Source organism: Schistocerca cancellata, chromosome 7 (genome assembly GCF_023864275.1).
Source record: "Schistocerca cancellata isolate TAMUIC-IGC-003103 chromosome 7, iqSchCanc2.1, whole genome shotgun sequence".
In the NCBI taxonomy this organism is placed as follows: Eukaryota; Metazoa; Arthropoda; class Insecta; order Orthoptera; family Acrididae; genus Schistocerca; species Schistocerca cancellata.
The window spans coordinates 418,654,977-418,679,866 of NC_064632.1; the positions used below are offsets into that span (position 1 = coordinate 418,654,977).

Genomic DNA, 24,890 nt, shown 5'->3' on the forward strand with positions numbered 1-24,890 from the left:
CGGATGTTTGCTGCCAGCTGCCCAAATGATTAGAAATACTTGCTAAGCAGAAACAACTTTCTACCTCTGGAGCGTGGTTTCTCGAAGTAACATTCTTGAAAGAAGTTTTTACGGATTTCTTCTCACGTCATATTTGATATGTAATCTCAAGCATTCGACGACTTTCTATATTGCCATCATCATGAATTATCTACCGTTAGATAATGAGTAATTAAACTTAGTTAAAAATATGGATTGTTTGATGGTTTTGGTGAGCTCTTCACCATTGGTCGAAATCAGCATCGTTACTAATGCTCTAGCACATATATCGATGTAATTTCTGGTATCGTATGGAAGACCCGTGGCTTCGTGGCGTCTACATGACATAATTCGACCAACTAATAGAGTACCACACGATTTGCCGATAAATTCTGACCACAGAGACAGAGAAAGTCGAAAGGTGAAGCAGGAAAAATTCGTGACTCGATTACGTAAGTTTTTTTTTTTTTTTTTTTTTTTTATATTCTGATGCGCTTCTGTGAGCTCCATCAATCAGTGATGTAATTATAGACTTATGGATCCTTCTTCTACATGCAATAAATCTAAAAGTTTGGTTGTGACAGTGGCTAACAGCTCTAAACTAGTATGTTACCTTCAAGAGTGCTCTATATAATCAGTTACTAATAACAGAATAACATCGCAGGAATCTTTGTCTTTACCATACCTGCTAGGAAAGGTGACTCTCATTCTATACCAGTATTTTGTAATCCGTCTCGACAACCTATTACTTATTTCGACCTGTCCCTTTGAGGGACCTATACCAAGATTATATGGCTTCTGTACCTCGCTGGACATGACTATACAACTTTGCTATAAATGACAAGCGATGTCACAAATTTTCCGTAACTATATTATTTAATACGAGTATACTGTCACAACGCTTTGCACACATACAGAAAAATTCCAAAAGCTTTTTTCTACATGTTTCTAGTGCCCCTTGATGATTCTGCAGATATCTAATCGCTAATCAAGTTCGCCCCACGGTCAGCGCAGCATGTCCTCATTAATCAATTCAAAAGCACTGTTGATGCGAACTCACAGTTCTGTGGTTGTTGGAAGAACAACCAAAACAGGCACAAAAAAGAAATCATATGAGGTTTGGTCTGTTGAGCTGCAGGTCATGAGATGAATAACTGATCGCCAACCCCACCAAGACTTAGTCATCGGTTTCTCAGTTTCCGGTTCAAGATTTCAGGGAAGTCCTGATGGGTGGAGCATCAACTTGTTGGTAGATGAAGTCCATACTGTCGGTCTCCACTTGCGGCATGCGCTAATGGTTCAAATGGCTCTGAGCAATATGGGACTCCTCAGGTCATTAGTCCCCTAGAACTTAGAACTAGTTAAACCTAACTAACCTAAGGACATCACACACATCCATGCCCGAGGCAGGATTCGAACCTGCGACCGTAGCGGTCTTGCGGTTCCAGACTGCAGCGCCTAGAACCGCACGGCCACTTCGGCCGGCCATGCGCTAATATTTCCAGCATGTCCAATACATATGTCCTGTAAGAGTCTCAGATGAAAAAGGGACAGCAACTTTAAACAGTGAGAGTGTGCAGAACACATTACCTTTTGATGAATCTCAAATGTGCTGCACGGTAACGTGCGGATATTCCATTCCACAGATTCGCACAATGGTCCTGACCACTGTACTATTCACAAAAAGAGTTGTCTCATCACTGAAGACGAGTTTCTCACAAAACCTAGCATCTGTCTTCGTCATCGGGAATCAGGGCTTGTAGCAATTGCAAGCGGTAATGCTTCCACATCAATCGTTTCCTTAAGACCTTCCACACTCTCGATTTGGTATGCTCAGCTCTCTGCATGCTCTGTGCGTCGACTTCTGTAGGCTGCATGCGAAACTCGCCCACATGCAGTCAACAGTTTCTTCACTTACTGTAGATCGACGCTTTAGTTACCACTCCATACTGAAACTTTAAACTGCACATACGACTGCCATGTGGAGTTGGAAATTGGTCGATCTTTGTTGAAGTCTGTCCTGCAGTGCCGTTGCATTGTTACGGCTAACTGATATGAATATTTCAACCTCAAGACATCCTCCCTCGGCGGCTGTCTCCATCTTGCTTAACTGTTCTGCTGCGCTCTCGAAGCTGGAGCAATAAGAATGTTTTTAATTTTTTTCTATATGAGAGTCGAGTTTCGTGTCGATCAATGTATCTACAGTGAATTTATGAAATCGCTTCAATCATTTATAAAAGTCTTCCATTTTCATAGGAATAAACACAGTACTCTGATTAGTGCCGAGTCTAGCTGTTGATTTCAAATTTAAACATTTCACTGTTACGTATTTCCAGCTTCAGCCTGCGGATCCAAGCACTACGAGAGCGTTTCTGCTTAAGGTAAGCCAGAAATGATCTAGGCTAATCTTTTGCATGCTGCTGCAGTTTACTGCCACGTTTACACTTTCACACTCTGTTTCGCAATGAAGTACATACGTCTCCTTTGAGGCTCATCGTAACAACTGTGGAGTTAACGCCTCCAAAAACAAATTCACGTCATTAATTTTTTGCTTATTGGTAGGTGCATGCCTGCAGCTCTGGTACATATTTAAATGCGGTGCCACTGTACTGTGAAACGCCGTTCGATGAGCAAAAAGAAAATGGCGTAGCTCACTGATAAAATGGGAGTATTGTGCAGCATACGTTTTCAGCAACGCTTCAAACAATCAATGCTGAGTTGATAGATGTGTACGCTAACAATGAATCGTCAGATGACACTGTAGTCAGGTGGCGCCGACGCTTCCACTGTGGTCAAATACGCCTTAAAAGTCGAAGAACGAAGTTCTAAATAACCTCCCTATCGAGAACCGGGAATCGCAAGAGAAGGGAGGCTAGGACCGCAGCATCACGCAACTGCCGACATGAATACTTCGAAACAGACGGCGTCGGCGTAGCGAAGCAGCTACATGCAAAAGCACTTAACAAAGGAGAGTTTCATGGTACACGTCGCATACCAACTAGGTTCCTTTCAAAGTATGTTGATACAATAGCTCCACCATATACAAACATTCGTTCGACGAAAGATCTGTACCAAAAGACTAGAAAGAAATACAGGTCATAGCAATACTCAAAAAAAGGAAATAGGATTAATCCGCTGAATTACAAATCCACATCACTGATGTCGGTTTGCAGTAGAATCTAATTGCCTAATTTAATCACCCTGAGAAGAAGACCTCACTTACCGTGAGGCCATTCTCTAGGATTGTCTTCGGCTGTGTGTCTGAGAAGGACTTTGAGGTTTTTATTCTATTGAGGTTATAAAACTTCACTCTAACATGCTACACACAGAGCAGCTCCAAATAATGTAACTGGAAACGCGCACGCAGCGCGCCTTATCAGTCCTTATCAGCGCAAGTATTGCGCAACCGGAAGTAACCTAACCAATTTTTCTGTAACATGGGTCTAGTAATACTAGGATCCGTGTTGTGTTGCAGCCGCGCCAGAATCTAAGTCCGAATCAAGGTCACGCGCAGTAAGACGCGTAGCACATTATGAGTTATCTGAAAGGTAAATGGTTTATTGATGCGTTGGCAGCATGGGTTTAGAAAATATCATTCTCGTGAAACTCAATCAGCTCCTTATTCGAGCGAAGTAATGAGGGCTGTCGACAGGGGGACTCGGATTGATTCAATATACCAGGTTGGATTAATAGAAGAGATAGACATGATCCAGCGAAAAGCAGCGCGATTCGTCATGGGGACATTTAGTCAGCGCGAAAGCGTTACGGAGATGCTGAACAAGCTCCAGTGGCGGACACTTCAAGAAAGGCGTTACGCAATACGGAGAGGTTTATTATCGAAATTACGAGAGAGCACATTCCGGGAAGAGATGGGCAACATATTACTACCGCCCACATATATCTCGCGTAATGATCACAACGAAAAGATCCGAGAAATTAGAGCAAATACGGAGACTTACAAGCAGTCGTTCTTCCCACGCACAATTCGTGAATGGAACAGGGAAGGGGGGGATCAGATAGTGGTACAATAAGTACCCTCCGCCACACACCGTAAGGTGGCTCGCGGAGTATAGATGTAGATGTAGATAAATTACCATAAGGCGGTTGACACCGATCCTCATAAGAAATATAGCTGCTTGAAATTGCACCAGGTTCACGCAGTCTAGTAAAAACACGAATATACAATACTGCAGCTGGTGTTCTTCAGTTAGGAGAGCGTCTGCCCATCGTGTACAGGCAGCAGCTCCGTTTCCATTAAAAAAATTCGTACTCAGCATTTGCAAATGCTTAAACGATACAGTAGCAAATCACAGACACAAACACAGTTGGAAACTACACAGCCCAGTGACATTAATGTGACCACCGCCTGTGTTCGACGTAAACGTACAATTACCATTCAAAGGCGGCAGGTGGTAGTACCACCAGCGGACCGTGTATAAATCATGTCGGGGGAGCGGAGAGAGCCGGGAGGACACGAGAAAACAATGCAGACGTTGTCGTAATTCGAAAACGGAGCTATTTATCTGACGTCAAATAGGGCATTATCATTGGGTTTCGGGCCAAGAATAGAAGCGTTTCCCAAATGGCTAAGTTTTGTAAACTGCTGACATGCCACCGTGGGATGGCGCTATCCAAAACTAGCACCGAGCTAACTGTGGTGCACCAGGGGTGAGCGATGGCTGTACAAATGTGTACGGGCGAATAGATGCTGAGCAACTGACCACCTAGGACAACCAAGGGGCTACCAGCAGTTTCTCCTCAACGACCGTTCAGTGAACCATGCCGTGTACAGGCCTCCGCAACAGGCGCCTCTTTCATGTACCCATGTTGCCTGCTATTCACCGGCGACGAAGGTTGGAATTAGCACGCCAATGGTGGAATTCGAGGGACGACAGGTGGACATTCCAGATGAACCACGTCTTATGCTCCATCGTACAGACGGCCGTGGACGTGTACGCCGCGGAACGTCTGAAAGCAAACACCCTGTCACAGTCGTCGGAAATTTGGCGACATTACAATATTTTCAAATTCAGAGGAGAAAACTGGTGATTGAAATTTCGTGATAAGATTTCGCCGCAATGCAAAACGCCTATTTTAATGATTGCCATCCCAACTCGTTTATCATATATGTGACAATTTCTCTCCTATTTCGCAATAATATAAAACGAACTGCCCGTCTTTGGAAGTTGTCGATGTCCTCCGTCAAGGATCCCTTGCCACACTCCTATACTCCAGCAGATGACAGACACGCGTATTGTAGGCAGTGTCTTTAGTTGGACCTGTTGCATTTTATGAATGTTCTGCTAGTGGAAAGCACTCTTTGCTTTACCTTCCCTCCAACATTATCTACGTGGTAGTTCCAATTTCAGCTTTTATTTAAGTTCCCAGGGAAACTCTATTACACTTTCAAATATTTGCTGTATTGGTTCCTTATGATCCAAGCAGCACATCTCTGAATGCATCACATGTGTTCTGTAAATGACTATTTGAAACAGACTTCAAACACTGGAGAAGTTATGTACACTTGGCCGCTCTGGCGTTTCGTACGCGCTTTCCTCTATAGATGGGCTACACTTTAACAGGACTCTTCCAGAGAATGTAAGTCCTCCAGTCCCTTTCCTCAGTAATGCCAGTACGTATTCGCCTCGTTTGACATCACTTTGCAGTATTACCGCCGAGCGTTTAAATGAAACGACGGGCTCAAGAAATTTAACGCTTGTAATTTGATACTATCGGGTTGTTTCTCTTCGTCACGGGCGTTATTTTGCAGTTATCCCCATTTAAAGCGACCGATCACGCATTACGTCGAGTGAAGAGGTTTCCCAAGTCTCTCTGCTTTCCTTAAGGCGTGTTTACGCGAGCCATAAAAGGAGCATATTGCCGACAATACAGGGTGCCCCAGAAATGTTACGACCTTGAGAGTCACTGCCGCCTGCATTAGGCTACGCCTCCAGCAGCAAAAGTGACTTCGTACGGGTGGTCTAAGGGCAGGCATCAGCGCCTGTAATTTCAACACTCTATAGCGTCGTTGGGTGATGTTTCCGGCAAAGGGTTCCTATCCTCGATTTGTTCCTCAAGTCACCCTATACACCCCCGTCAAGTTTTTCATAAGATTCCTGGGCCACCCTGTATATCTCGACGATGTTGTACAGCAACGTTTCGTACACTTGAATTGAAGTCAAATGTACTAAAACATTACTGGCCGCTATAACCCGGAAATTGTCGTAACAATACATTGGCAGACCAGAAGTGTTTACCTGGGGCCACAATATTGCCACTAGAAGAATTGGAAGTGAGTGCGGCTCTACTGATTTATGTCTCACAAGGAATCGAGCTAGAAAGAACAAGTGAAATGGATCCGTTTTTTTTTTTTTAAGTATGCGTATGCTAAAATAATTAACGCATGAAGTTATATTGGGTACATTTCTCTCCAGAGTTTTATCAGAATTTTCATTGTCTTGTCGAATCTGTTGGTCCTGGAATTCCTTAAACTGAATACGAGAGAGCCCGCATCTCGTGGTCGTGCGGTAGCGTTCTCGCTTCCCACGCCCGGGTTCCCGGATTCGATTCCCGGCGGGGTCAGGGATTTTCTCTGCCTCGTGATGGCTGGGTGTTGTGTGCTGTCCTTAGGTTAGTTAGGTTTAAGTAGTTCTAAGTTCTAGGGGACTGATGACCATAGATGTTAAGTCCCATAGTGCTCAGAGCCATTTGAACCATTTTGAACCATTGTTGGCTGGGAGGCCCCACTCGGGGGAGTTCGGCCACCGTATTGCAAGACCTTTTTAGATGACGCCACATCGGCGACTTGGGAGTCAATGATGATGAAAATGATGATAAAGGACACACAACACCCAGTTCTCTGCCGAGAACCGAACCCGGGTCCCCTGAGTGGTAGGTAGTAATGCTACTGCTACGCTACGGAGGTGGGCAGCGATGGCAGTATATATTCAGTTAGTAAACAACTGTAATATCTTTCATAATCAATTACTGATCTTAAGAGAATGAGAGATATCATTAATCATACCCATCAGTAAACCGGAAGGTGTTCGTTATTTTGTCTCAGGCCAATGAGTTTTCTTTGTCTGCCGCCATTGTTCAATGACTCTTGACAACGAAAATTACATAAAATACTTACACTAAAAATAGGTAGGAATTAAGGTACAAGGACTGTTATACAGACGAAGAATATTCTTTCCCTATTCAGAGAATAGTTGAATACAATGAAGCTCGAATGACTTGGTCACTGAACAATCCTGCTAAACTACTTTTGATGACGGTCTCTGACAAATATAGATATTATATATAAAGCAAAATGTCGTTCAAAAGAGGTATTTCATCTGATACCGCCAAATAAACAAAACTGGATGGTTAAATTCTAATTGGTTTTACATTACACTTACATGTTTCTTCTATCACGTTCAAATAAAAGAAGGTAAATAAGAACTATACAATATCTGATGGATGATACAACATACAGTAGATGATGGGTAAGCCCTCAGGCTCAGCTTATTAAAAAAATACATTGGGATTTAGAATTCATAGGGTCGAAGATTCTTTTATACTTCTGACTTTAATTGCCGCGTCTGCGAAAAAACAAAACTATGTCGTTCAAATTTCCTTTGTCCTCCTTTTTCAGATTGTGACCCTTGTATAAATTACTTTGGACATCCCATAGCTCTAGTCGCACATGAATCGAATTTCTGTGATTCATAGTTACCTCGTTTGTTCGCTTCTCAATTAACAATACAAACGTTTATATTTGCAAATGTAAACTTCCAAACAAATGCGAAACAATACCGTTTTCACTCAGATACGTAACCGCAGCGCCGTCAATTGGAGAATAGAAAACAAAGGTGGCATTTACAGACATGGAGAGGTACACATACTGCACTACAATACCAAATATCCTCCACACTTGGTAGACAACACCGGCAACCCCTCAGCAAAACGTCGGCAGGTGCTTGCGACAGCCTGCAACATAAGCGATATTCCACCACCACACTCAAAATTGCCGTGTGTTGCAGTCACATCGTATCTATGTTTCGGGCAAGCTGCTGTTTGCCTGAGCTGCTGTTTTACCCCCAAGTGTCGTAATTTCTATAAATCAGCAGTCTCGTTATTCAAGATTTTACAAGTGATCTAAGAAGCCAATGATGCAAATCGTAATTCATACCTAACCCCCTCCCCCCCCCCCCAGTGACAATTTGTCTTTGTGTGAACTCACTGTTGTAATATGCGAGGGTGTGCTGAACACTAATGTCTCCGAATTAATTATGTGTAAACTCCTAAAGCTTCTTAAATAAAACGAACTTTATTAACATTATACATCTTTTTTCTTTGTGTCCTCATATTTCTTTCTCAATATAGTTACCCTGGCACCAACATACTCTCCCAATGAAAAATAAGTTTGTTGATACCCTCATTCTAGGATGTTTAATTTTGCTAACGGAGCCACAACTAAATCTTTGATTGCACCGATTAATCACTATCAAAATGTATTGTCTTTAGGTTCTGCAAACAGATGAAAATCGGATGGCGTCCAGTTGAGACCGTAAGGAGGATGATCGATGACAGAGAACTCACGCACTGACATAGTTGCGGTACACGCCACCATATGGAGGCAGAGGATTGCAATTAGTGTCAACAATGTGGGTAAGTCGAGTGAGTAACAAGCATGACATGTATTGCCTCAACCGATATTGAGAGCAGAATAAAAATTCTGACGCACTACTTCTCAGCATGCCCTCCTACATATTGTTAAAAAAAGCCTAATTTTGGAATTTCACACCAAGATCTGTAACAACAGTCCAATATAAAAGTAAAATAGCAAGCACGTTCTCGCAGTTGTGGAAAAAACCGGATCAGCATCACACGTTGTCACCCTTGCCTAAATCTCCTCTAGTCCTTATCTACACAAACCACTATTATCTCTTATAGCGGTGTGACAGAACTACAAAATCCTGTACCAACAACGTCAGTTCCCCATATACCAGCAGACATGTTCAATGTATGCCCTGTCTCAACACAACCTCCATACCTCCATCCTTAATAAAACATTCCTCGAACCTCGTCACACCATCCAGACCTCTCCCTATATCCTCTGTCGCACAGATAACCCACTTCTCCCATCCAGAGGCGGCACGTTGCAGTGGGCCACCACAAGGGCATCCCTGTTCCGTTACAACCCTTTCACAGCACTCCCACCGAACACTTTATTCTTACCCTTGTTTTCCAAACCCTGACCGTTACCTGTGCCACCATTTACATCTGATCTAATCACCACGTCCCCTCTGACTCCCTCACCCACATGGATCGCACCTTTTCTATCTTTATATTTTTGCCACTGACTGGCACATCCATATTAGGTCCCTCACAGATCGCCAGCCATGGCGTCAGCTTACCGATTCACTGCAGAATGACGTAGTCCCTGTCTCATGCTATACCAGTTCTGAATGAAAGACCAACCCACGTGTCGTCCAAGAATCTCCCAGACTCCTTGGACACCCCACTGCAGAAGTCCTCGATCCAACTTTAAGTGACCACTACCTGTACTCCTCCCTATCTCCTGCACATCTCACCCCTATACAATCTATCGCAAACTCCATCCAAGAGCTCTATAAGACTATTCCTGTGTCAACTGGAATACCTACTGCGAGACACTGGAAACCCTGATTGCACTTTCCAGTAACCTAATAACATCATTAATGCCACATCCTTTCTGCAGCAGACTATATTCAACCACACTCCCACGAATGCCATTTAGCCTCATCATCCCACCCTCCCCCACAAGCCGTACTCCTCTTCCAAAAATCCAAACGCTTATACCTCTCTTTCTTGCAGGCTGGTAACCGGGATACACTCGCATGCCACCAGCGAGTACAGAGGCAAATCAGGAATTTATTAAATGCAAAAAAACGCCGAAACTGATGCCAGACATGCAACTCAACGCTACTCTCCCCATAAACGTTTCCAAACACTGGAAAGCATCCCATCGACTCACAGGCAATAATCCCATAACTCACTACTCGCTTCTCCATAACAACCATCCCTTACCTAAGAACTGAGCAAAGGCAACAAACTTGCTTCCTATCTCTCTTACATCTTCTACATACCTGATGACCCCCATTTTTATTACTCCCTGTTCCCTACTATCAACGACCGTACTAACCCAGCTGTCCACCCATGAGTCCCAGCTTCCAGTACTTAGGCGATGTACCACAAAGAGAACTAAATACACTAGTTACAGCATATACATAAAACAAGTACTTCACAGAAAACGCAACACATCCCCTGGTGTCCATCATGTCACCTATCGACACCTTAAGTCGTGCCCCGTCTCCTTTCTCGTCATCCTTGCGACCGTTTATATCATTATTCTCTCCACAGGTTATTCCTGAGCTCAGAAAAACCTAAAAAATTATAATTTTATAATATTTTGCAAACCGCATAGGCCCACTATTGACGCCGCCTCCTGTCTCCCAATCTGCCTCACATCAGTGGTCAGCAAGTTCTTCGAACCCATTCTCTTCACCTTCTTCAAATTAACCGGTGTGACTTCGTTCCAGTTTCTCATCTGATGACCTGCTCCTGCACCTCACCTATCTCCTTTCCCACCAACTCAACTGCCATAAACCAGCCAATCTTGTGTCGCTCGACCTAGAGAAAGCCTACAACCGTGTATGGCAATCTGATCTTCCTTTCAGACTCCAGACATACAGGCTTCCAATTAACGATGTGCGCCTTATTTTATCCTTCCTATTTAATTGGCCATCCCTTGTCAATATTTACAATACCAGTTACTGTACCATCCATCACACTGCAGGAGTGCCCAAAGGCTTCATCCTCTCTCAATCTTCACCTCCTTTGCACAGTTGTTACGCCCAAACCAGCCACACCGGTACACCTCCTTCAGAATGCAGACGATGCCACTTTTCTTACCCTCTATCCTACACTCCAAAAATCCGAACGGTCCCTCCAAATAACCTCATTAAGTTTACCTCCTGTTATAACTAATGGCTCCTCAAAATGAATCTCTCCAAAGCCCAGTCAATAATCATAGGACATGTCACTGCGCCTTCCGCCTCCGTGACTTCTACCTTACCATCTACGACTATCGTACCCAGTTAATTATCTTGGACTAACCCCCGACTGGCAACTAACTTGGGAACCTAATCTACCCATGTACCCACCATACAACAGAAAGACCACAACAGACTTAAACTGCTTAAACTACTAACAGGCCAAAATTGCTGTTTACACCCCTCCACAATTCTCAACACCTACAAAATCGTGATATGATCCATCCACTACTATGCAAATGTTGAATGGACCTCCTTCCCACCAAAGTTCTATAAGTTCCCCCAAATCCTCGATCGCTAGGCACTCGGTCTCGCTTTCGACATCTCTTTACCTTTTCTGAAATGCATACGCTAGATGAAACCCACAATTATTGATAAGGGATGTAAGGTGAAACTTTTGTCCCATGTACCATCATCTGTCATTTCTTGTTACTACCTTATCGACGTAAATACCTCTGAAACAAGTAGATCCTTGGCCTTAACAAATTTCAGTCAACTGCAACACAAATCGAGTAAGATATCAGATCTAAATAATAGGGCAATAAAAGCAGGTAGGCCTCGATTAAGAAAAGTTTCAGCTAGCCCAAATTATGAAACATCTCTCAGTTGAATTGAAGGAGAGCAGACAGGCCTTCAATAATAACAGGTTCAATTAAGTAAAATTACCAAATAGAAAAAAGGCAGGCCATCTTTAATAACAGCTTCTGTTAAGTAAAATTGCCAAATACTAAACAGGCAGACCTTCAATAATAACAGATTCAGGTAAGTAAAACTACCAAATAGAAAACAGGCAAGCCTTCTTTAATATCAGCTTCAATTAAACAAATTACTAAATGTGAAACACGCAGGCCTTCAATCATAACAGCTTCAGTCAGTTACGTAACCAAGAGCTTGAATTACCCCTACACAAGGGGTGCACCATAAAGCTTATATGTAGGGGGAACAAGACTATACTAAATAGGAAGGCCAAGAAAGATAACAGAGAGACGACTGGCCCTCCAAGATCCTTTTCGTTGGTAACAGACTGGCGAAAGAAATAATAACACAGCAAGGTTAATTACGTGAAAGCAACAATAACCTGCCAAACGGTATATCTGCGTCACTATAAGATACCGCCTCTACAGCAATGGCGAAACTAGGCTGCCAAACCCAATTACATAGCCTCGGCAAATGAAAATTTTCAGGTCTAGGCACCTCCTAAGCCAGTATAATTAACAATAATTAACAGAGCGATGAAGTCTGCAATGCCTGAAGATATCTCGAAACCGGCACCTGGTAGGTACTTATCTGGTGTTTGAAGAAGTTGGCAGGGAGTTCGGCTAAAACCCAACTATCTAGGTACTGCGTGACGACTGGGGAGAGGCGATGGAGGAGAAATGAGGGTCGGTCCACAGCTTGGAATAGACACGTTATTGCTCTGGCTCAGGAAACACCATCGCCTCACACAGTTTAAGATACCCTATTAATAAACAATCAAGGCCAATATCGACTCAGGAAAAGCAAACAACAACCGCAATTCAAGCAACAAACTGGTGGTGAAATAAATCAGCTAAGAAATCACGATCATCGCAAGAGACACATAGGTATCAATAAGAAAATAACAGTTAAGACATCAAAGTCCAAAACTTAACTAAGGTCCACGAATCAATGCTGAAGCTTGCAAATTCCAAACAGGCTTGAATTCTCTCATCAGGAGGTGGCCAGGCTATGCATGAAGACGGCACTTGAAGTCAGCGACGGATTCAAATCGGCCCACATATATGCCCAGTAACCACTCGCCGGCCTCTGTGCCCCAGACGCTTGCGAAAGTACTCGCTTTATTCCCTGGGCGAACCTATCACACCATCCTGCTCGATCCGTTACCCCTCCCCCCATCTCTCTGCCAAAACACATCCCGTCGCCATCAAGAACCTCGAGAAAAGATCTCAGTGGCCTCAAGCCACAGGGACACAACACAACAGATCGAGATACTGGGGAGCAGGAATTCGAAAGACCATGCTAGCAACCCCGTCATAGCTCGACCTCCTCCCCTTCAATCAATGGACACTGGTCGAGACTACAGAAGAAGGGTAAGGTTAATTAAAGGGCTTCAGCTAATTAAGGTGCACCCTCAAGACCTTACTAGTGTCCATATGCATAACAAGCAAGTTAATTGCAGCCAGAATTTTGATGAAACGAGGAGTGAGCTTCACACCACCCCTCATCCAACCAGTACAGCTCTTCATGAAAACCTCATCTCTTACCTTTCCCTGTAAAGGGCGTCTGTCTATTCCTGTCTGGAGGCGGTGGACTAACCTATCTGACCTGTTTCCAATTTTCCCTAAGATCTTCAGGAGTAAATGACAAAGGCAGGAAGTCATTGATATCCCACAAGTTGGATAGAGGGGAATTGATGGGATACGCAAACAACAGAGTGGTAGGAACTGCCTTGGATGCTTCGTGCTGCGCAGTGTTAAATGTAAAATTGAGCCAAGGCAAGGTAGTATCACACTTACTCGGAGGCTTATGATGTTAAATGATCAAATCTGGCTTGTGGTTGCGATTTACGTTCTCGGTAAACGATGCCTGGGTATAATATGACGTGGTGGTTAGGTGCTTAACAGCGTTACGAAAACAAAACTGCTTAAGCTGTTAGGAATCAAACATCAGAGCGTTATCGCCAACAAGAGCTTTAGGGGGTAAACCAAGCCGAAGATGTTGGTCCGATGTGTCATGGTAATGGGTGACGTGACCCCACGACTAGGTATTGACCATAAAAATCTGGGAAACGCATCAATAACCACCAGAACATATTGGTTCCCCTTCTTGGTACGAGGAAGAGACCTTACGTCATCGATAAAGAGTTTCTCCTCACACTCGGAATGTAACAACGCCTTCGGAGAACTATTGCTGGGTTTAGACGCTTTACAGGCTTCATACTCACCCACTAATCGCCTGATATCCTGACGCAACTTCGGAGAAGTGAGATGAGGCTTAACCTTTTCCAAGGTTTTATGAAGGTCCAGATGTCCTACCACTAGAGAATTAAGAAAATAATAGAAAACGGGAGGAACCAGCTCCATGAGATAAACAAGTCGCTGGCTTCATTGACTCGTTTACATAGTACGCCGTTCCTGATGGAGTAGTCGCTAGCCTCACCGCAAAATATGAGTCGCTTTTATAGTGGACCGCACAACGGTTCTTGATCCTGTTTGGTTTTAAGATCGACAAACAACTGAGAAACTTCAGCTAAAACGGTACAGACGACCAGGTCAGACCCACTAAAGCCCTTATTCTCAACAGCCCCATCCTCCTGAAACATAAGACTGAGGCCGTCAGCGACAAGGGTGTCAGATCCTTTCATGTGTCGCACCTTGAAATGAAACGTGGAGATACGGACTGACCACCTGCAAATCCTACCACTTTTAACAGGTCGAGCCAGCATCCAACATAGGGCCTGATTGTCCGCCTCTAGATCAAACTCACAATACTTTAGGTAGGACTGAAACTTCTCTAACGCGAAAAGCGCCTCGGACTCATAAACGGAGTAATTCATCTCAGGATCATACAACCTCTCACCCCACACAAATTTCTTCCCCTTCCTACGTAATTTACTCAGGGGAGCGACCAATTGGGTAAAACCAGGGAAAAAACTAGGTAAATAATTCACCATCCCAATAAATCTGGCTATCTCCTTCCCACAGAGGAAATTTCTTCAACACCTTAATACGTTCCTTATCAATCCTAAGGCCGTCCCAGGAAATTAGAGGTCCCAGAAAGGACGCCTGTTTCTTATCAAGTGTAATCTTGGACGGCTTAACAGTCACCCCTTCATCCAAAATTTTCGAGAGGACTTCCCAAAGATGGGAAATATGATCATCAAACAACTGACTATAGATGCCAACACCATCAAGGTAATTAAAGACACAAGAAACCCATACAATGCTCTGCTTCAAACGTATCTTCTTAGAAATTACTTACTCAAATTATAGCCCATGTTTGATACCAGTACACTTTTCTTCACCAGAAATTCCCTCCTTGCATGTCCTAGTCTACTTTTCACATCCTCCTTGCATCGTTCGTCATTTTTAACATAGACTACTTCGTGATCACCAATTTTCAAGAAGTTAGTATCTGCCTATTTTAATTTCTGCTGCACCTCATTACGTTTGTCTGTTTCCCAGTTTACTCTCAATCCATATTCTGTACTCTCAATCTGTATTCTGTACTCTGAATCCGTATTCTGTAATCTCAGTCCATATTCTGTACTCTAATTCTTCTTCACATTCACTGTAGATAGCAATATCACCAGCTAGTCTTATCATCGATAACATGTCACCCATGTACTATGTGGAATGGTTTGCTACGCTGAGGCCAATGGATCACATGAGATGAGGTTATGGCAAGAAACTCACAACGTGCTGTGATCTCCAAGTATCCTTCTCGCTATTGGTCACGTGTATAAAGCTGGTGGGAGGATGCAAGATGCCCTCGACGACCTCTTTTCCTTATGTAGGTAAGAGAAAGAAAATTTTCAGTTGGGTTGTGTGAGTGTGAAATCTTATGGGACTAAACAGCTAAGGTCGTCAGTCCTTAAGCTTACACACAACTTAACCTAAATTATCCTAAGAGGGATGCCTGAGGGAGGACTCGAACCTCCGCCGGGATCAGCCGCACAGTCCATGACTGCAGCGCCCTAGACCGCTCGGCTAATCCCACGCGGCTCAGTTGGGTTCAAGGACTCATAGCTTCAAAGAACGCTTGATTCCTTCTACATGCTTGCTGCTCTGTATCCCTGCAGGCAATCAGCTCTTATGGGATCCTGAAAGGCAATGTGTTATTGACTCAGTGGAAGCAATTAAGGAACTGTAATATTTTAGTGATGTGCCTTTCTACAGCCATCAGAAACTTAAACTGAACAGCAGGGGGCTGCTGTCAGTAAAATCTCGCTCTGACCACGATCAGCTGAAGAAGTAACCCTTGCAAGGCACAGAGGGGAACATTTTTCGTTAGCATATGGCTTTCCCTTACGGCAGGAAGGGCCACCGATGTGACAGAGATGTGAAACACGGGTGTCGATACGGTATATTCTAATTGTCTTTTGTATGAAAACCTGAGGGAGACATGGGTCCTCCAAAGAATCTGCCATCTATTTTAAATGATGAGGCGTGTGTAGTTCGTATTTTAAGGTTCTGTATGTCGTGAATGATAGACAGTAGTGTGGGATGAGTGGCTACGTCACCCTGTCTTTTATAACTAGTCACACAGACGCAGTAATGAGCCCTCCTTAAACCTACTGGTACTTTATGCTTGATTTTACGTAGTTCTTCTGCTATGATTTATCTGCATCTTTGGACGGTCTTTTAAGAATATCCAGATGCTGGTGATCTATTTTCAATTCTTGTTTCTTGATAAAGCGTAGTTTGTAAATTTACTGTTTTCTTCTTATATTTGACCAATTTCGTCTCTATTTACCTCGTGCAAGTACACTGTTCGCTTCACCATTTAGCGGTGCAAGTGCACTGTTCGCCTCATCATTTAGCGCGCTAAAACACTAAATACTATAAGCAGGCGATCAAACAATTACCGTTTGAGGGCGTTGCTGCAGTGTTTATGCAACGTAGTGCAACTCCGGCACGGGTGCACACGTTACGACGTATAGGCAAGGGATCAGTATGGCATTCGTATATTTCTGATGTGCGTGAGGCAAATATTGCGACGTTATGACCAAATTCGGCCACACAGTGCCAACGTGCTGTTATTCTTTTCGTTGCTGCGTAAGGACAAACACCGGTAGACTTCCATCTGACAATGAAGAATGTGTAAGGGGCAGGACACCTGTCGACAACCACCGTTGTGGAGTGGTGCGCCAAGGGGAGTTGGTGTGTCATGGTAACGCACGTTCTCACAAAGCAAATTTCATAAAGCTAAAGCTACGCCAACTCACGATGGAGGCAGAAAGCACCCGTCCTGTAGTCCTGATGTCTTCCCATGCGATTAACACGCGTATGCTCCTTTAAACGGCCTTCAAGGGTCGGCGACTCTTGTCGAACAAAGAGGCAGCACTGACTTCTTCACGCAGCAGGACACAGTGCTTTACCATATGGGTACCATCAGCCTGGCATGTCGGTGGGATAATTGCCTCAGGGTTCACGAAGATTTTGCCTACTTGGCACACTGATTCTCGAGCGTACGGGCTTCGAACAAAGTTTTTGTATTATTATTTAACTGTGTAGCTTTTGTGTTGTATATTAATCATCCTGCAAGGAAATTGGTTGCTACTTAGATTGTTAGAAGAACAGACACATATATTCAAGGGAATTCTTTTTTTTATTTGAGTTTTTAAATAGTTTGCACAATATGTTACAACTTAACGGATGCTACGACGTATTTACACACAAGACGTGACGGTGCTCCTCAGTAGTGGTAGCTGGCGTGTGACGTGGTGACGGCGGTGTGCGAGCTCTTCAGCGGCGTGCCGTGCAGAGCGGCTGGGGGCGGTGGGGCGGCCTTGGCGGGGGCAGCGACTACTGCGGGGGCGGCGAAGAGTGCGGGAGCCTTGGCGATGGCGACCGCGGGGGCGGCGGGGGCCGGCAGAGGCGCCAACCGCGGCAGGGCGGCGGGCAGACCTGCAACATAACAAGCACGACGGATGTAAGACAAAGGCGCGGAATGAGGCCGTTTGGACCTCGCTAAGACTCCGGCGACCTCTGAATAGGATTAGATAATAAAAGTCTATGTATTGGTTATATGTTACATTACTGAAATTGCTAACCGATTTCAGCTTTGCCGACATCACCAGTATCTTATAATTTTTAGATGTGGTGGCTTTAAAGTCGAAATTGTTTATCAGTTTTAGTAAACCAAGACAAAAACATAACGGGTGGTTACAATTAAAGTAAAGCTACTCACGGATCTCCAGTGTGGGCTGCAATCGTCGGATGGCAGAAAAACTTGGCACACATGCTAATGCAAACCGATTCGGAACCGATTAAAACTGAAAAAAATTACCAGAGGTTGAAAATACCGTTTCAGTTGCAAATTTCTTTTACCTGCACGACCGCTTTCAGCCTCTCAAAAGCCCATCCTCAGGTGTCGCAGCTGTGCTGTGGCCCCCGAGCGCCGCGATCGACGTGTACTAGGTGCGGGGTGCCACCTATGAGCGCAGAACAGGGAGATAGCACCCCGCACCTAGTACACGTCGATCGCGGCGCTCGGGGGCCACAGCACAGTTGCGACACCTGAGGATGGGCTTTTGAGAGCCTGAAAGCGGTCGTGCAGGTAAAAGAAATTTGCAACTGAAACGGTATTTTCAACCTCTGGTATAACGCTCTGTTGCGGATGTTCTTCCAACAGGACTGTTTGTGCGAAAAATATTTGTTCCAATTTTGGCCACTAGGTGAAAATCTGGTGCTGTACAGCATCTCGTCTACGTCTTCGCAACTCAGTTGAACAAATTGTGTAACCGGCTCAATCAACATCTTGCCCTTCTCACTTATTTGACTTTTTCTGAGCACATTCCTTTCCTAATCCATTACATATCTAACCATTTCTATATTTTTCTTGCATTCACGGCGCAGATTTACACATGGTTGCGAGAATTTGGATTAACATTCTCGAGAGTAAACTGATTCCGCATTAACGTATTAGAATATCTACCACATTTCGCTGCCATACGATAATTACAGCCGATGCTGGACCTCTGCCAGTAGCTACACTTTAATTATAGACATTGGGCATCATCTTATGCAATACAAAGAAACAGAGGCCGCTCACCACAAGCGCAACGGAAGTAATACAAAGCTGCGAAATTTTACCACTACAAACCGGAGCAGGAGCTGCCAAACACTAGCAGTGACAATTCCCTTTTTTTTTTCTTTCTATTTCCTGTACAATATCTGGTGAACTGCCCTTCCCTGATGTTAAAGCATATACGAAAATTGACCTAAGTATAAATAGTTCACCGCATACGTTTCTCAAACTATTTAAGATGTCACTAAATGAAGCATACTCTCTTTACACAGCTATAATAATTGAAGAGATATTAGTATCAGCTAAAATTTTTCGAACCGAATTTTGATTTAACAGCAAATCGGTTTCATGTTCAGAACAGATAAATCTTAAGTTCTAAATATTGTGTTTACGCCGAAACTAGTAATTAGATACTGAAGACTGAAGCGTCGTTCAATTTCTCTCTTTTAGAACCACTAAACTAGCAGCAGCAATTACTATTAATCCATTTGAAAAAGAGAAGTCGATATCGATATTTGATCCATTCGTGCGTTATTATCGATGCCTGCTGCTGATTAAACTTGTCTGTACTTCATACAACAGCGAACGTTTCGCCAACATCACGTCAGGGGCAGGCAGGGACTCGCAGCGCAGATTTAGCTGCACGCGTGCTCTCTGCTGAGGATTCTTTTGTTGCTGTTCCGCTTGGTAGGTAGGGTTTTTGTTCACAGAGGTCGGAGTTCGGTTCCCCGTGTTGTTGATGATGATCCGTAACTGTGAAAGGTATGTCAATGAAACAAATAATTGCTTGCCACTGATTTCGTGTTCTCCAGTTTGTATCTTCAGCGTCTGGACATTTCTCATTTCTCATGCTTTGCTTTGTAGATGCCTAGCAGCCACTATTTAATATACAGCTAAGGACAGGTACAGCAAGAGAACGATGAGCACCTTTTGTTACGTGTGATTTTGCTACTGTCTGTGATTTGCGAAAACCACTTCTTTGACCCAATCCTTATAATAGAAATTTAATGCAGCTTCTAGCTTTGACTAGTGATTTCTCTATTTATCTTTGTCCTCAAAGTGGATCAGCATTCCGAGTTATCGGAACATGCCCGAACTATTTGTGAACCAACTTGTAATATGCAACACTTTGGCAAAAATGAAACTCTTTTACTATTTTGCGCATTGAAGGACAGGTGAAGAAAAGAATCAATCATTTTTACATTGCGTGTTTGCGTAGAGAAGAGCCCATGCTTAAAAGTTCCATGAAGGGTTAAACTTTATAATTCTTTTTTTCTCTTTTAAATACTGATTGTCAAATTGTCACAATCTTTTTAATGGAAGGTTACTGACTCAAAACACAAGAACGAATTGTTCACACTTCAGGTCTGAAAGTGTGTGCGATCTGTAATTCATTTCTGTTGTTACCTTGGGGTTAAGTTGTTTCAGCGTTTACACTATAAGTGTCCTGATGTAAGTCTCCCGAGCTGAATGGAGGAACCGAGCGAAGTCAGCATTTCATTATCTCGTATATTGGCCAACGGAAATTTCTTATGCCACATCTGAATTCTGTTACTATTGATTCTCTCTCTGTTTATAAGAGATAAAGACCGAATGTGCAATTATTTTTAAATTTTCGTAAACGTTTAAGAGAATAACTAAGAGTCATTCGTATGATTACCGCTTTGGAAGAAGGTAAACCAGGTCGTGTTACATTTTTCTCTTGTTTGTTCTGGAATGCCGTTGGAATGTCTCTTGGACGAATAAAAGTTTTGAAGTTCTTCTTCTTCTTCGACATGTTGATTTCAGCACCTTAAAGCTCCCCGTTGTAGCCTACCAGCCATATCAGTTACTGCTATGAAAAGAGACAATTCTTAGTTTAGTGAAGACTTTCGCACAGTTCATCTGGGTGAAAAAAGAATTACGAAGTCTTAAAAGTGTCTGGCGGTATTTGATCTCAAGGTATACAGAGTGGATGGAAAGAGCCTAGAAAGCTTGTAAGGATGTTGCAGGTTATGGTGTACAGAGAAATAATTGTTTAGAATAACTGTCGATACGTTGCACCGTTTTAAAGTTAATTAGTATTTAATCTGGTCAGTGTGGACGTTGCAAACTCAGGATCAAGCGGCTCACCAGATGCAAATAGCGTCAGTTGTTCTCATAGGTAAGATCACAGCAGAAGCGACTGCTCAGCGTCTGTCTCAGGTTCGATCTTTACTATCGTTCCATTTCAGATATTTATATAACTCTCTTGTTCGGTTTTAGAAAACCAAAGGGAGAACACGTTTGACGACACGGTCTCTGCCGGGTCGCTTGAATTTGCGCTCGCAACGGCCGGATTGGCTAATTTAGATGCTAAGTAACTGAGAAACAGCGCAAACTACCGAATTACGTTCTTAGCAATTATTTCTCGCCGTAACCTACGCTGCAACACGCATACAAACTTTCCACACTGTTTCTGACCACTGTGAACGTGTATACTGAAAAATAATTCATTGTGCGTATGAAAATGATTCTGAAGAAGATCCCAGCAGACGGTTCGAAACGTCGATCGTTTAGAAGAAATATGACGCGGTCTAGCAACGCAGAAGACTTTAACTTCAGTGGTTTGATACTCTTTAAGATGTTATTTCGTACGTTAGGTGACTTTACATCTCAGCTACTACGGCGACGCCGGAGTGGTACCCACCGGGCAGGGGCGCGGGTGCGGCGACCCTGGCGGCTGCGGGAGGCGGTGGCGCGCCGCCGGAGCGGGAGACGACGGCGTTGAAGCCGGCGCCGGGCGCGGCCGAGTACTGCACGGTGCGGACGGCGCCGTCCGGCTCGACGACGCTGTAGCTGCCCTGCACGGCGTCGCCGCTGCGGCTCTCCTGCTGCTGCTTGGCGTCGCCCGTCAGCGCGTCGCTCACGCTGTAGCTGAAGCTGTACTGCGGGTTCGGGTCGTAGTCCGCGTCAGCCCCGGCCGCCGCCAGCGCTCCTGTCGGCAACGGTGACGATTATTCGACGCTAGTCACTACACTTGGCACTCGCCCGCTTACAATACTGCCGCAGTCCTCCAGAACACAAAAGTGGACCATAAAAATAACTATTATATGCAGGGAAGGATGCTGAGCCTGTGACAAACGTCGCTATAATTGTGCCCTTTCTGTACTGACTGACAAAACAACTGATGCAGTCGGATAGGGAGGAGGAAACGAATTGGAACTGTATGGGAACTGTAAGGAAATAAATTGTTTGAGAAGCATATTACTGAGGTTCTCAAATAATTGAGTTCAGCTACTTTTGCTGTTCACATAATTGCTAATCTTGCAAACAAACTTATCAATCTCCTGACATTATTTGCATATTTCCATTCATTAATGTCCTGCGGAATAATTTCCCCGAGTAACTCATCACTTACAAAGAAAGCATAGATTGCACAACAGCCAGTAGTAAGAATAGCAAGTGGTCTTTACCCACGGTCTTCATGTAGATACCTCTTCAAAAGCTACGCTAGTATATATATATATATATATATATATATATATATATATATATACTCTCCTGCAAACTGACTCATTCCACATCATATCGATGAAAGAATCATTCAAATGATCTATGGAATATGTAACTACAAAAAAATGTACCTAATTAACTTCCCAAAAATTCTCTAACGTTATCTTAAAAATTCCTTTAAAAATTCTTTTGAAAATGAATTAAAACTGTTCAAGGTCGTATTAGGTGTATAGAAATCTTCATACAAGTACTCATTCGCTGGACAAGAATGCCATAAGGCCATTGTAACCTCTCTTGACGTTAAAAAAGTCGATTCAGCAACTGAGCAAATCAGTCTGTTGGAAGTGGCGACAGGATAGGGCAGTTTACACGTTTTTCTTACGAGAACACAGAATTTATAACGAACACTCCGGTAGCACAAGATACTTTACTATCAACAGAATGAATAAATTTGAGTTCTCACAAGATATAATACGGGAAAACGATCAAGATAAAGAAGCAAAAAAAAAAAGAGATAACCGACAATACAAATAGCCTAACAGTTAACGAACGATATTTACAACAAAAATCCCTCTCGCTAAAAATAAATGTAGAGTACCACACCACTTTCATAAAACTGGAGTGGGTTTATGAAGCGGAAGGTGTGATCCTCAGCAAAAAGGGAGAAGAAATGGAGGTAGAGAAAAAGGTACTACGGAAAATACTTAGTCCAAGAAAAGAAGTAGTACGTGGATGAGAAGAAGTAATTAGGAAATCCACTCTCAAACTGGAAAACTATATCATGCTCAAAGAAAGGAGGATTACTTTTTATGATCACTTGGTTCTAGGGAACCTGCGAAGACTGGCTAAAAACCGTATTTGACCATTTCGATAAAAATCCCAAAACGTACATCAGTTGGTCCAGGTAAACGGAAAAGGACTTAGCAGCAATTACCGATACAAAAGCAAAAATTCTAGAGAGGGCAGCTTTTATAAACAAGATTAGAAAGTTCTGGGGTTTTCGCAAGAAACAGCACATCCCTTTGCGGACAAATGAAAGAACGAATCAACACAGTGAATTAGTAAAGAAACAGTGTATCATATAAAAAGGCACAGATGACCGAAATCGAGGAAGAAAGAAAGAAGAAGAAGTAACAAAAGTAAACTTTATGTAATGGCTACATTTTTGTGGGATCTGGGTCAGTAACTGAATATATTTGTCGTTCATTAATTAAGGTTCCCGTCAGCGTTGCTCATGCTATTTTTATTAGTGTCCATTTTCGAACATTTTAGTTCATTATTAAACCATTGCATCCGTTTGTAATGTTTCGCTGTAGATAATACATTTCTTTTTACATCAGATCAATGTACTGTGTTACTATTGTCTTGGTACATTCGACATTCAATGGGCATATTTAGCTGTTTGTACATATAAATTTTATGTCTAAACAACTAAAGATGCCTATCGGATTTTGAATGTACCAAGACAATAGTAATACAGTCAAAGAATACTTGTTGCACTCATCTGATGTGGAAAGAAATGAATTATATTATTATCATAATATAATATTATTACAATAAAAACGTTATATGCATCTCAAATGGGAAACTTGCTTAATTATTTACAAAGTTAACTTTGTTGTAGGGCTTGTGAATAAGAATAGTTACCAGACCGTGCTGGCAGCTTGCAGACGGGTGCTGCACTCTTACCTGGAAGCGCCGGGGCCGCGTGGACAGCGGGAGCCGCCGAGTAGGAGACGGCCGGGGAGCCGAGGAAGCCCGCTGTAGCCACGCCCACCGCCGCACACGCGCACAGCAGCACCGCCTGCGGGAAATACAGCTTCTGTCACTAACTGATCAACGCAAAAGCACAGCTCTAAACCTGACCTCCATCGTCACTATATACTTTGTGTTTCATGTACGGCACACGCGCTTTCTGCGGCGTTGACAGTGTGTCAGATCACGTTCGGGTTTTAACAGAGAATAAACTAGACGAGAGTTTAGCTGTTTCATTGCATCGTGCACACTATTGAACAAAGGGAGACACACTCAGGAAAGAAGTTAAATGTTCTGACTAGGCCCATCTCTGTCCTTCAGTGCCACTGTCCAACAAGGTGTGTACGGGAGCCTCTGTAGAGTTTGGATAACGGGAGAGAGATACTAGTCGGTAGTCGGCAGTAAGATGTTAGGCTGTCGGCAGTAAGATGTTAGGCAGTCGGCAGTAAGATGTTAGGTATGCTCCTATTCACCAACATCTTTATTCTGCTACAAATCTTCATTACTGCCGAGTGTCCATGTATTGTTATTCATCCGCGGAAGTAACATCTTCGCTACAACCTTCAGAGTTTCGTTGGAAACTTGGATAAATTTGTTCACTTGTGACAGGTCAAAATAGTTCGCCAAACGGGAATCTATGTGCGAGCTTTCGCGAACAGTACGGAATAGATATCACTACCCTAACACGCTCCACACACCGTCAGAGAGACTAAGATCGCTACAGGGTTTTCCAGGCGCTTTTTCAGACAGGTATAATCAATATGGTGAGGAATGAGGACCCTGCGCAGCCCCAACGATATACGTAACATATAAACCTAATGCCTTTGATACAGT

The 24,890-nt window shown here is 43.4% G+C and overlaps 1 protein-coding gene across 1 annotated transcript in view; it reads right to left on the minus strand.

Annotated features, from left to right (window-relative positions):
- The window catches only part of LOC126092281 (cuticle protein 7-like), a 78,055-nt gene that overhangs the window by 48,290 nt on the left and 4,875 nt on the right, over window positions 1-24,890 (minus strand). The window contains exons 2-3 of the mRNA XM_049907798.1: window positions 23,991-24,105; window positions 21,496-21,783 (exon numbers count right to left, since the gene is read on the minus strand). Coding sequence (XP_049763755.1) covers window positions 21,496-21,783; window positions 23,991-24,105 — 403 coding nt within the window. The remainder of the gene's footprint in view (window positions 1-21,495; window positions 21,784-23,990; window positions 24,106-24,890) is intronic.